Source organism: Lepus europaeus, chromosome 1 (genome assembly GCF_033115175.1).
Source record: "Lepus europaeus isolate LE1 chromosome 1, mLepTim1.pri, whole genome shotgun sequence".
Classification (NCBI taxonomy): Eukaryota; Metazoa; Chordata; class Mammalia; order Lagomorpha; family Leporidae; genus Lepus; species Lepus europaeus.
In genome coordinates, this window is record NC_084827.1 from 182,438,652 (window position 1) to 182,451,522 (window position 12,871).

The 12,871-nt window shown below is 62.4% G+C and overlaps 1 protein-coding gene across 5 annotated transcripts in view; it reads right to left on the reverse strand.

Moving 5' to 3' along the window:
• HDAC4 (histone deacetylase 4) overlaps positions 1-12,871 on the reverse strand; it is a 326,302-nt gene that overhangs the window by 237,255 nt on the left and 76,176 nt on the right. For 3 of the 5 annotated variants that reach the window (XM_062193947.1, XM_062193938.1, XM_062193928.1), the window contains exon 1: positions 5,782-5,855. The exons of the other annotated variants lie outside the window; for them this stretch is intronic. In XM_062193947.1, coding sequence (XP_062049931.1) covers positions 5,782-5,842 — 61 coding nt within the window. In that variant the 5' untranslated portion in view covers positions 5,843-5,855. Of the gene's footprint in view, positions 1-5,781; positions 5,856-12,871 lie in introns of those variants that run through there. 5 annotated transcript variants of the gene reach the window in all.

A 12,871-nucleotide genomic window follows, 5' to 3' on the forward strand; every position in this document is an offset into this window, starting at 1 on the left:
GTTGACGATTTGAAGTCAGTTTTTCATGGCCTCTCTGCCACGTTTCCTTGTCGGGCGGCCAGTGGAATGCTCACGCCACGTCCTCTCGCCCCTGTGCTGTCCTCGAGGGAGACACCCTCCCCTCCATCCCTCGTCCCAGGATGGCCGCAGGCGCCCCGCTCCCCAGAACAGGAGAGAACCACGCCTCCCTGCTGCCTTCCCTCCGCAGCTGTCCAGCTGTGTCCTCTGAGGTCCTCCTCCTCATCACGCTCTCAGCTTGTCCTTTACTCACAGCTGCGACAGCCAAGGTTAGCCGTGGCCCCAGCGACAACCCTCCTGGTCTGCGCCAGCCCTCTGTGTCTAACCTCCCCGGCCCCCCGGGCACCAGGGGCCCCTCCCTCGCAGCTGCACCCTCTGTACTCCTCTGTATTCTCGGGGAGACGGGACCTCAGTGCACCCCAAGGCCCCTCCCCCAGGATCCTGCTCAAGTTCAGCCCAAGGTCGCAGGCCTGCCCCTATCCAGCCCAAAGGCCCCCTGGCTGCCAGCTGGCTCTGGAAACAGCACCTTCCCCGGGAGCCACACCTCGCTAGGCTGGCAGATGTACCCTAGAGTCAGCCAGTGGGGTGCAAATGTGGCCCCCATGGAAGGCAGCAGACCTCGGACCGGTCACCTAACCTGGGTCCTTTCCCACTGGAGGCTGGAAGCAGCAAAATCGCCCGCGTGGGCTGGGGCCTGAGCCTGGCACAGGGGAGGTCCCTGCTGCCGGTTCACGCACTTGCTGCATACCGCCAGATCAGCTCACACGGGCTTGTCAACACTGGGCACGCGGCAGGCATGAAATGACAACGCCAGGTGGTGGCACGGTGACGTGGTGATACTTTGTCAGTAGCCTGGCAGCGCAGAGCCACAAGCCAGGCGCCCGCCAGGACAGAGGGCATCACAGGACAGGATGACGGCACGTGCAGGCTCAGCGCGCAGCAGACTGCTCAATGCCCTGGGAGCTTGATCTTCACAGCACACGCTGCTTTACAGGGGACCGGGCGTGGGGGCACGCTGGACAGACGCCAGCGTCCCCTGCAAACTCCCAGGGCCGGCGCTGCGGCACAGCGGGTTAGAGCTCTGGCTGAAACACCGGCATCCCACAGGGGCGTCGATTCCAGTCCCGGCTGCTCCGCTTCTGATCCAGCTCCTGCCATGGCCTGGGAAAGCAATGGAGGACGGCCCAAGTCCTTGGGCCCTGCGCCCGCCTGGGAGACCAGGAGAAGCACCTGGCTCCTGGCTTCGGATCGGCACAGCTCGGGCCATTGTGGTCACCTGAGGAGTAAACCAGCAGTTGGAAGACCTCTCTCTCCGTCTCTACCTCTCTCTCTAACTATTTCAAATAAATAAAATAAATTTAAAAAAAAAACAAAAACTGTCTCGTCGTGCTGCACAGGCAGATGGATGCTGGGATGCTGTTCCCTCTTCTACTCAACGGGAATCAGGAACAACTCGCAGTCAGCATTTCCCGTCGCGCACAAGACAGACTCCAAAGTGAACCACACACACGCACGTGCATATACAGACACGCACACACACACGCACACATGCACACCTGCACGCACATACACATAACATGCCATACACATATGTATGTACACACCCAAGCGTGCATGCATATTTGCAGATACGCATATATGCACACGCACACATCCATGCACACATCCATGTTCATGCACACACACACACGTAAACCACCTGCAGCACAAGCGGTCAGCCCGGAGCACATGGTGAGACTCACAGGGCCCAACCGCAGCGTCCACCGCCCCCTGCCACCCCCCCCCCACCTGGAGTCTGTCAGGAGGTGGCACCCTGGCCGCAGCCTCTGTGCCCAGGTCACCCTTCTAGTGGGGACACAGGCCTGTGTGGAGCAGCTCCGAGAGGGCTCGGGATGCTTCCTCGTCCGAGCACAGACGTGTACGTTCTCCTGTTTCACAGCCACCGTCTCTGTCACTCATCTAAAGGCTCTGACATGATGACAGCAGGTGGGCTGGCGGCCGGCACAGGGAGGCTGACTGGCAAACCTTCAATGTCCTGAGGTTTTCTGAGCGATGGCAGGGACGCGCCTCACTCCTGTGGCCCAGAGAGCTCCGCCAAGCCTGACACCAGTGGCACACCGTGGATCTGCAGCTCCTGGCCTGGGTCACGAGTGGGGTCACGGCCTGCTCCAGACACGGCATGCGCACGCCCTGGTGGAGACAGACTGGCTCTGCCCCTCTTTGTGGCAGCCACTTTGCCAGGCCCAGAGAAGAAGGGCAAAAGGCCTCCCAACTTTCCTGCCTGTATATTTTTGACATAAAAAGATACAATTTCTGCCCAAACTGTATTCAAACAAGAATGCTTAACCTAGAAAATTCCAAACATGAAGGCAGACCGGACAAGAACTGGGTTGAGCTTCTCAGTCACAATCAGCCTGCATGGGTACAGCTGGGTTCACTCACCGAGTCCCCGCCGTCCTGGGCGGCAGGCTCACTCACCTACCCACAGGCACAACTCCAGGGAGGTGCAAGACCCTGCAAAGCATGCGCTTGATGCCGGTCCCCTACGCATGGCCGCAAACCTGAACAACGTCCACACGGGCATGTGGGCAGTGGCAGAGTGTGGCTCCCACAGCAGCCCCCTGTGGACAGGCCCGCCAAGCCCCCTGCCGTGCCTGCTTCACACATGAAAACATCAGGTCAAGTACAGTGGGTGAGCCCTCCCCTCTTCTAGAAACACGTGCTGCCACGGAGTGCGAGGACCCCAGCTCTGCTCTGGACATCACGTGCCTGGGGCACCCAGCCTCCACTCTCTTCTTGTCATCTCCCATCGTCTCATGAACTAGAAGGCACACAAAGCCACTAGGACCTGGGAGGGGTTTCTGCTGGCAGGAGAGTCCAGACAGTGATAGCGGGGCAGGTCATGTCTGCCGCCCAGGCCCCAAGGGGTGGGGCTGCTCTCTCTCACCTGCCCCAGGGAGCAGGGCTACCTCCCACACCTGCCCCAGGGGGCGGGGCTGCCTCTCTTTCACCTGCCCCCCCAGGGGGCGGGGCTGTGCTCTCTCACCTGCCCCAGGGGGAGAGGCTACCTCCCACACCTGCCCCAAGGGGCAGGGCTGCTCTCTCTCACCTGCCCAGGGGGCGGGGTTGCCTCTCTCTCACCTGCCCCAGGGGGCGGGGCTACCTCCCACACCTGCCCCAGGGGGTGGGGCTACCTCCCACACCTGCCCCAAGGGGCAGGGCTGCTCTCTCTCACCTGCCCCAGGGGGTGGGGCTGCCTCTCTCTCTCTCATCTGCCCTAGGGGGCAGGGCTGCTCTCTCTCTCTCTCTCTCATCTGCCCTAGGGGGCAGGGCTGCTCTCTCACCTACCCCAGGGGCCAAGCCACCCTAACCCTAACCCCCTTATGTTCATGAAGTGAACCGAAAGCTGGAAAAGGCTCCTTACTTAAACCACAGGACACCTGCTCACCCACAGCCCCCAGGCTCCAGGCCCTGGAGCCCCCTCCCCGTTACTGGTAATACAGGAGTGGTGGCGTAAGAGCCAACTGACGGAGCCGTGTAGCGGGTAAAGCTGCTCCCTGCAATGCCAGCATCCCATGTGGGTGCTGGTTCCAATTCTGGCTGTTCCACTTCTGATCCAGCTTCTTGCTATGAGCCTGAGAAAGCAGTGGAAGATGGTCCAAGTATCTGGGCCCCCACATTCATGTGGGAGACCTGGAGGAAGCTCCTGGCTCCTGTTGCAGCCATTTGGAAGCGCTTTCTCTGCCCCGGCCCCCATCTCTCCCTCTCTCTGTAACTCTGCCTTCCAAATAAATAAATAAATAAATAGCCAAGGCAAGACCCTTCCCCAGTTTCCCCAGCAAATCACCAGGCAGCCACAGCCCCACTTCCCATTTATCTTTAGGCCAGGAGACCACTGGTGGGGAAAACTTTCCAGAGACCACAGGAACCCGTAGGGATGTCCAGGGTACATGGGGATGCATGGGGGGGGGGGGGTCTGCACCTGTATCTACCTCCCTGGGGAAGCTCCATGCCCCAGGTCTGGAGAGTCAGGGAGGAGTGGGCGCCCCAGGGGCTGGCCAGGTTGGGCCGTGCCATCCCAGCATCTCCTCGGCCTTGGACACTCCATCGCCCCGAGGGCAGAGCCCTCAGGACATCACACGCTCACCTCAACTGTGCCTGCACCCTGTCTGGGAAGGCAAGAGGACGAGAGCTTGGGCACAACGCCCCGAGCCCCAGAGTGGGCTCCACGTTCCAACAGCCACCCTGGGATGGATGGGAACTGTGTCCAGGATCCTCCGGGAAGCATGCACTATTTTTAAAAACAGAAGCAGGGGCTATATTTAGAAATGAACACTGAAGAGCCTGCCTCCTGGTGAGGCCCTACGGCCCGAGAGGGAGCGGGAGAAGAGCCTCAAAGGGTGGGCGCCCCAAGCCCTCGGGGGCCAGGGGGTCACAACCAGGCCCCACTGCCGGCCAGGAACCCGCAGGGCAGGGGTGCTCCGCAGGCAGAAAGACATGTCCCCCGCCGTCCTTGCAGCAGGAGACACGGCACTGCTGCGGTCTGCCCCTGTGGCTCGCTGAGCACCCCAAGTCCACTTCCCAACACGGACGGGGCGGCTTCTGCCCCTCCACTCACTCGCGTAACTGTCTGACGGCCACACTGGTGCTAGGCGAGCACGGCCAGGACGGCCCTTCCTCACCGTCCTCTTAGAACGAGCGAAGCGGAGCGAGGCCGGGGAGCGTTCTCCACTTCTTTCCAGACGCTCCGGCCCGAAGTGCCCAGGAGCGGTCACACACGCCTGTCCCTACAGCACTGGGGTTCCTGACATCTGCACACCCAAGAGCACAGCCAGGACCCCAGCTACAGCCCCTTCCACGCAGCACGGCGTGGCCCTCAGCCTCTCTGCTCCTTTAGGTGTGTTTTAAAACGACGAAGCCGCGTGAACACATCTCGCCAGGCCCAGCACCCAGGAAACGCTCCCCTGCGCAGGAGCCACGGGCCACACGGACACGGCAAGCGGGAGAGCCCGGCACAGAGCCCCGCCCTTGGGACGGGAAGGAGCCGGGATCCCCTCCTACCTCCGGCACAGGCTCTGGTGGCACAGTACACGGGATCGCCAGTGTGGCTTCTGGCCACAGCCCTTCCTAGTGAGAGATCAACACTTCCATGAGCTTTAGCCAACCAGGGGCGAGGGGCCCGGCCCACACCCCGAGTCTGTCCCAGCGTCTCAGCACAGCGAGGAAGCCGCAGCTTTCTCCGAAAGATCCGTGACCGAACGGAAAGAGCAGTGGAGACGTCTCTGGTTCTGGTCCGAGGGAAACACGCAGCCTTCCCCCAAGGCCACGGCGGCTTCGAGCCAGGGAGGACCACGCTTCTGACGGACAAGGTCTGCCTTTCACTCCCAGAGGGCACCCAACGCCCACCTCTGCGCGGGGCAGGGCTTGGCCCCAGCACGGAGGCCCCTGCTGCCCGCGAGCTGCCTCTTCACAGCCCCATGTGTGGAGCAGCCAGCCCTCAGTAAGTGCTCACTGGCCCCGGCCACACAGCCAGTCCCTGACCAACCACACCTCCCCCCTTCACTCCTAATCCAGAGCCCTCCGGAGGCATCTCGCAGGCCAAGGGTGGTGGCCGGAGCCCTCGGCCCCAGCATTCTAACCGGGGTCCAGCTAACAAGTCACCAGGCCGCTGGGAACCGGGCTGGACAGTTAAGGCCGCAGCGCACAGGAACCCCAGGACGCGTGTCTGCCCGCAGAGGCATTCCTAGCGAACCGGCACTTTACCTTTAGGCAGGACCTCTGCTCGTGCCCAGAAACCCGTCCGCAGTCGCTCCTCCGAGGGCATTCGATGGTTTAATGGGGAGACAGCCCAGGCCCTGCCTGCTCCCGGGCGCTGGCTGCGGACGGCTCCCTCGGCCCCGCCCTGACATCTGGTTTCCATTTCACCTCCATGTTGTCACATTACATAACAGACAGATGATACACGGGATCGCCACGAGCGGCTCGGCTGGCGGCTTGCACAGCACACTGTTTACGTTCCGGCCCAGCCCAAGCCAGGGCAGGCTCACGCAGCACTGGCAGCAAATGCGCACCGGGCAAGCGCCCTGCTCCTGCCCTCCTCGCATCCCACGCTCACGGCTGAGGCAAGCGCTCGCCTGTGGCCTGACGGAGGCTCGTCTTTGAAGACGGGCAGCAAAGCGGCCACACAGGGCCACAGCACGCTGAGTCGGGGGAGCCTGGGAAACCCACAGCCAACAGGAGGGGTGATCGGGAGCCTCCCTGGGGAAGCAGCCACCTCCACCCCTCCTGCCTCTCCAGAGCTTACCTAGGGAGACGGGTCACCACAAACACGCCCACCCCACACCCCAGGCTCTGCTGCGACAGCAGGGCCAGGGATCCCTCCCACGCCTGGCCACTCTGGTCAAGATGTCCCCTCCAGGGCTGGGTGTTTGGCACAGCAGTTAAACCACAGCTTGGGACACCTGCATCCCACGTGGGGGCACCTGGCTGAGTCAGCTCCACTCTGCACCCCAGCTTCCTGCTAACAGGTACCCCGGGAGGCACCAGGAGACGGCTCAGATGGCGGGGCTCCCGATACCCACATGGGACACCCAGATTGAGTGACCGCTGGCTTCAGCCTGGCCCAGCCCTGACTGCTGGAGACATCTGGGAAATTTCTCTTTGCCCCCTCCACATTGGGGACAGCATGTGGTTGGCGAACAACTCAGGGGCTTCGGAAGCAGCAAGTACTCAGAAGCAAACCACCGAACCACAGGAAGTCTGACCGGTGAGCGGGCCAGCCAGGCCGCCCTCCCTGGGGGGACTGTGCAAACAGAGCTGAGCGCCGAAGCCGCTTCTCATTACTACAGACTGGGCAAGGCCCAGCGTGCCAGTGGCTAGCTGTGGGCCATCCCTGCGTCCCTGACTGCCGGGGCCAGGGACGGGCTCCAGGCTCAGGCTCAGGTTCTAGACTCAGGCTCCAGGATCAGGCTCCAGGCTCAGGCTCCAGGCTCTAGGCTCCGGGCTCCAGGCTCCAGGCTCAGGTTCTAGGCTCAGGCTCAGGCTCCAGGCTCCAGGCTCAGGTTCTAGGCTCAGGCTCCAGGCTCCAGGCTCAGGTTCTAGGCTCAGGTTCCAGGCTCCAGGCTCAGGCTGAGGCTCCAGGCTCCAGGATCAGGCTCCAGCTCCAGGCTCAGGCTCAGGCTCCAGGCTCCAGGCTCAGGCTCAGGCTCCAGGCTCAGGACCAGGCTCCAGCTCCAGGCTCCAGGCTCCAGCTCCAGGCTCCAGGCTCCGGCTCAGGCTCCAGCTCCAGGACCAGGACCAGGCTCCAGGCTCCGGCTCCGGCTCCGGCTCCGGCTCCAGGCTCCGGCGGCCCTCTCCACTCACTGCAGAGGAGGAGCTGTCTCCCAGCTTAAGTCCGCCACACTGACAGGAGATGCGCATCCTGTCTGCCAGAGAGTGTGGTGTGCAGGGCAGACATGGGGCTCAGACAAGGGGCAGGCACATGGGCAGCCCAGAGTGGGTGCTCCATGCTCCACGCTCGCCCAGTGCATGGGACAAGCACACAGAAGTCCCGAGACAGAGACAGGACTAGGAGCAGGCCCACAGACGCTCACCCCAGAGAACACGGTTCGGAGGGCACGCCCGGAGCCCACACGTGTCGGAGCAGACCACATGCTCCACTGAGACACCCTGCCCCGAATCACACTCCAGATCCCCCACCCGGAGGCACTCTGCAGACAGCTGAGCTGTCTTTTCTTCCTGTGCTGATCGCGTTACAACAGGGGCAAAGGACAAGGGAGCAGTGAGAAAGTTGATCAACTCCAACAGGTGCCCGCTGCCAGCAGGGAGGGGCAGGGCCAGGGTCACTGAGTATACAGGGGCCTCACTCACTGCCCAACACTGCCCTCTGCCTCACCCCATGCCAGGACCCGACACCTGCTTACTGCCGCCCCACTGCAGCCCACCATGTCCCACACTCTGGCCCCTGGACACCTTGAGTTCCATCTGCTTCAGGCAAATCCCACAGCCAACACGCGCCCTCGTGCCGGCACCGGATGCGAGACGTCCAGCTGACACCTGCGCTGCGCACCTGATAGAGGCAAGTCTCCAATCAGCTGCCACTTGTTTCCAACAGAACCCACTGTGTGAATGGGGCCGGCATCGGAGCAGAGAGAGCCAAGCTGCCAACTTGGCTGCCGGCATCCCATATCAGAACACCGGTTTGAGTGCCGACTTCTCTGCTTACGATTCAGCTCTGTGCTGTGAGCCTGGTAAAGCAGTGCAAGATGGCCCAATGCTTGGACCCCTGCACCCACATGGGAGACCCAGATGGAGCGCTGAGCTCCCGGCTTCCGTCTGGCCCAGCCCTGGCTGTGCTAGTATTTGGGGAGTGAACCAGCAGATGGAAGATGAATCTCTGTCTCTTGGCACTCTCCCCTTCAGATATTCAAATAAATATTACCAAAACAAATAAAAAAACACCTACTACACCTACACCTACTGCACCTACTACGTGTTGGCCCTGTTCTCCAGGAGCCAGCAGTCTGGGGCACCTGGGTCCAGAAAGGACCAGCACCTGCACAGAGCCCCGGCCTCAGAAGCAGGCAGCCGGGCGGGCAGAGCCTGCGGGCAGGAGCTCCGACTCCAGCGTGAGCAACACTGCACACGTGTGCCTAAGCCAGGACCGGGAAGGTCTCGATTCAGTCCCCAAACGTGACAGACAGGCAGTGACAGCAGACACGCGGTCAGCCCCGCCCCCAGGGGAGGAGGCAGGGGCTGTCCCTCTGCCCAGCCCTCAGCTGGAAGCTGAGCTGCTTCTGCCTATTTCCAGGTCTGGACTTGTCACCGGAAGTCAGTACAAGCCCAGGCTCTGTTATTGGCTGAGGATGGGTACCACATCTGAGCCTGCAAAGGCGGGGGAAGCCTGCATCAAAGCCCAGGGTAGCTCCCAGAGGGCAGCACGCACCCCAGTGCCCAAAATTCGAAAAGGGCAGTGCAGGGCATGGGGGCCCCAGGGACCGCTCCGCCCACCACCCAGCCCATGGTCAGGGACCGCTCCGCCCACCACCCAGCCCATGGTCAGGGACCGCTCCGCCCACCACCCGGCCCATGGTCAGGGACCGCTCCGCCCACCACCCGGCCCATGGTCAGGGACCGCTCCGCCCACCACCCAGCCCATGGTCAGGGACCTGCCCGTCTCCCCCTTTAGCTTCTCCTGCCGACAGCCGGGACCGAGCAGAGCAGTGCCTGGACTCACTGGCACAGCACAGCCCTCGGAGGAGCAGAGCCCTCTCCCCGCAGCTCCAGTGGAAAGCTACAAGGACCGTCCGTGGCCAGGCAGGGCACAGCACTGCACTCCCCCACTGACAACAGTTCAGCCTCCGGGGCGGGGGCGGGGGTCTCCCGGGAAAAGAGCAAAGAACCTGGGCCCCTGCCCCTCCTTGTTGCAGACCCTGAAAACAGCGGGGGCGGAGGCCTGGGGCAGGTCCCAAGGACAGGCCCCGGGCACCAGGGGACATCCCTGCAGGTGGCCGCTCCCCGAGGATCTGTGCAGGTGGGGCCGCCACACAGGGCAATGGTGGCAGCCACGGCCACCAACTACCACGTGCCTGTGGAGGAGCCACTGGGGAGGGAAGGAGTCGCTACCAGGCTGTGTGGAAACACATCCCACAACCATCGCTGCAGCAGATGCCGGGAGTGCTTGTTTATCCATGCACAGAGGAACCACGCGGGCGTGGGATGGCACCAGGTGGGCGTCAGCACAAGTGCTGCGGGAGGCTGCCAGGCCCAGCAGTGCAGGTTCCACTCATCTCGCAGACGAAGCCCGGCTCAGACGCCTCAGGCCCCGGAGCGGGGCAGGGGTGGCCTGGTCCCATCACACCCGCACTCGGGGCCCCTCACCCCGCGCCCATCAGCCCGTGTGAAGCACGACTGGCAACGGCAACGCCACAGGCACGCTGGCTTTGCGCCATGTGCAGCGTCTGCACAAGCAGGTCCTCAGCCCGAGATGCCAGCGGCAGGCAGACGCCGCGCACCTGCCGACCACGGTGGTGTGTTCAGATGGCGTGGGCTGCCTTCCTCTAAGGACCACAGTGTTTCATTCAGGACGTCAGGGAAGTCTGAGGGTCACAGCAGCAGGCGGGAACAGCAGCCATTCAACACCAGGTACCGCAGACCCCAAGGACCAGGGGCCCCACCACTACTGCACATGTCACACACACGGGACGGGGACCATACTGCACGTGTCACACACACGGGACGGGAACCATACTGCACGTGTCACACACAGGACGAGGCCCATACTGCACGTGTCACACGCGGGACGAGGCCCATACTGCACGTGTCACACACACGGGACGGGGCCCATACTGCACGTGTCACACACAGGACGAGGACCAGGGGCCCCACCACTACTTCACGTGTCACACACAGGACAAGGCCCATACTGCACGTGTCACACACACGGGACGGGGACCATACTGCACGTGTCACACACACGGGACGGGGCCCATACTGCACGTGTCACACACACGGGACGGGGCCCATACTGCACGTGTCACACACAGGACGAGGCCCATACTGCACGTGTCACACATGCGGGACGGGGACCATACTGCACGTGTCACACACGCGGGACGGGGACCATACTGCACGTGTCACACACACGGGACGGGGACCACACTGCACGTGTCACACACGGGACGGGGACCATACTGCACGTGTCACACATGCGGGACGGGGACCATACTGCACGTGTCACACGCGGGACAGGGACCATACTGCACGTGTCACACATGCGGGACGAGGACCAGGGGCCCCACCACTACTGCACGTGTCACACACAGGACAAGGCCCATACTGCACGTGTCACACACACGGGACGGGGACCATACTGCACGTGTCACACATGCGGGACGAGGACCATACTGCACATGTCACACACACGGGACGGGGACCATACTGCACGTGTCACACACACGGGACGGGGACCATACTGCACGTGTCACACATGCGGGACGGGGACCATACTGCACGTGTCACACACACGGGACGGGGACCATACTGCACGTGTCACACATGGGACAGGGACCATACTGCAAATGTCACACATGCGGGATGGGGACCATGCTGCACGTGTCACACGCGGGACAGGGACCATACTGCACGTGTCACACACACGGGACGGGGCCCATACTGCACGTGTCACACGCGGGACAGGGACCATACTGCACGTGTCACACACGCGGGATGGGGACCATGCTGCACATGTCACACGCGGGACAGGGACCATACTGCACGTGTCACACACACGGGACGGGGACCATACTGCACGTGTCACACGCGGGACAGGGACCATACTGCACGTGTCACACACGCGGGATGGGGACCATGCTGCATGTGCCACACGCGGGACAAGGACCAGGGCCCCACCACAGTCAGTCCAGTGCTCCGGAATCACACGCAGGCTCCGTGTCCTCAGAGCTCCAGGCTCCATGGTAAACCGACCCTGAGAAGCGGATCTCAAACTGCGCTCCCCACGTTGCGGCTTCTCAGCAGCAGGTGCTCAGAGGACGAGGTGTGGTGAACCAGCAGCTTCCTCTCCCGTGACAGCGCGGGCAGAAGTCTGGGCTGCAGGCCCAGGCCTTCACCTCAGTGACCCTGGGCAGCCCAGGGCAGCTCCGAAAGGAGAGTTTACAGTCATTCAGCTCAGACACTGAAGACCAGGTTCACTGGGCCCTGAATTCGGGGCGGAAGGGAGACGGAGGGAGAAGACGGCTCAGTGTGTCCTAAAAGAACATGGCAAGAAGGGAATCACAAGCAGATCCCTCCAGTGATGATGTGAACCGTCGCCAACAGAAAGCACCCAGAGGGCTGGTGTTGTGGCATAGTGGGCTGAGCCTCTGCCTGTGGCACTGGCATCCCCCATGCACGCTGGTTGGAGTCCCGGCTGCTCCACTTCCCACCCAGCTCCCTGCTGATTGCCTGGGAAAGCAGAAGATGGCCTGGGTGCTTGGGCCCCTCTAACCCATGTGGGAGACCCGGATGGAGGTCCTGGCTGCTGGCTGGGGCCTGGCCCAGCCCTGGCCGTTGTGGACATTTGAGGAGTAAACCAGAAGATGGAAGATCTCTTTCCGCTCTGTCTTTCTGACTTTCAATTAAATAATCTTTACAAAAAAAAAAAAAAGGCAGAGGCCAACGTGCTCAGTGTACACTGTAACCCGCCGGGGAACAGAGCAGGGAGTCCATCCGGCGGAGAGGGAAAAACCATCACTGTCAGTCAAGGCACCGCCAAGCCATGCCCCAGCCGTGTGCGTGTCGACCACCAGCTGCCCCACCTTCCCAGAGCAAGATCACCCAGGTGAGGCCCACGGCACCATGCAACGCATGCATGCCATGTCCACACGTGGCCCGTCTTCCACAGTAATCTGGAAAAGGCCAAAGCAGAGAGCAGAACCGAAACAGAAAACCTGTCCCCTTGCCCTCCATTCTAAAGCAGTACTTGCTGCCACAGCTCTGTGGTCCTGCTGCAGAGGAGGCCACGCCCACGCTATCTTGCTATGTCCAACTAGACCAGGAAGGACGTCCACACTGGCCTTGATAACATCGAGAACGTGGACGGTGGCATTCCTGACAAGGCCTCCCCAGACAGGAGAGAGGCTCCTGCAGGAGGCCTGGACCGCAGGCCCGGGGCGAGCGGAGCCTGGTGGCCTCGGCCCAGCTCCTGCCCTCCTGGCTTCTCACCAGGCAGCAGCCCAGCGAGTGTGCCGTCAAGCATCCTCCCCGCTCCCCGACAAGGACAGGTGAACCCAAGGCTAGCACGGCTCTCAGGCCCCCTGGGCGCAGCCTCCCTCCAGGCCCAGGCAGCCTGGCCTGG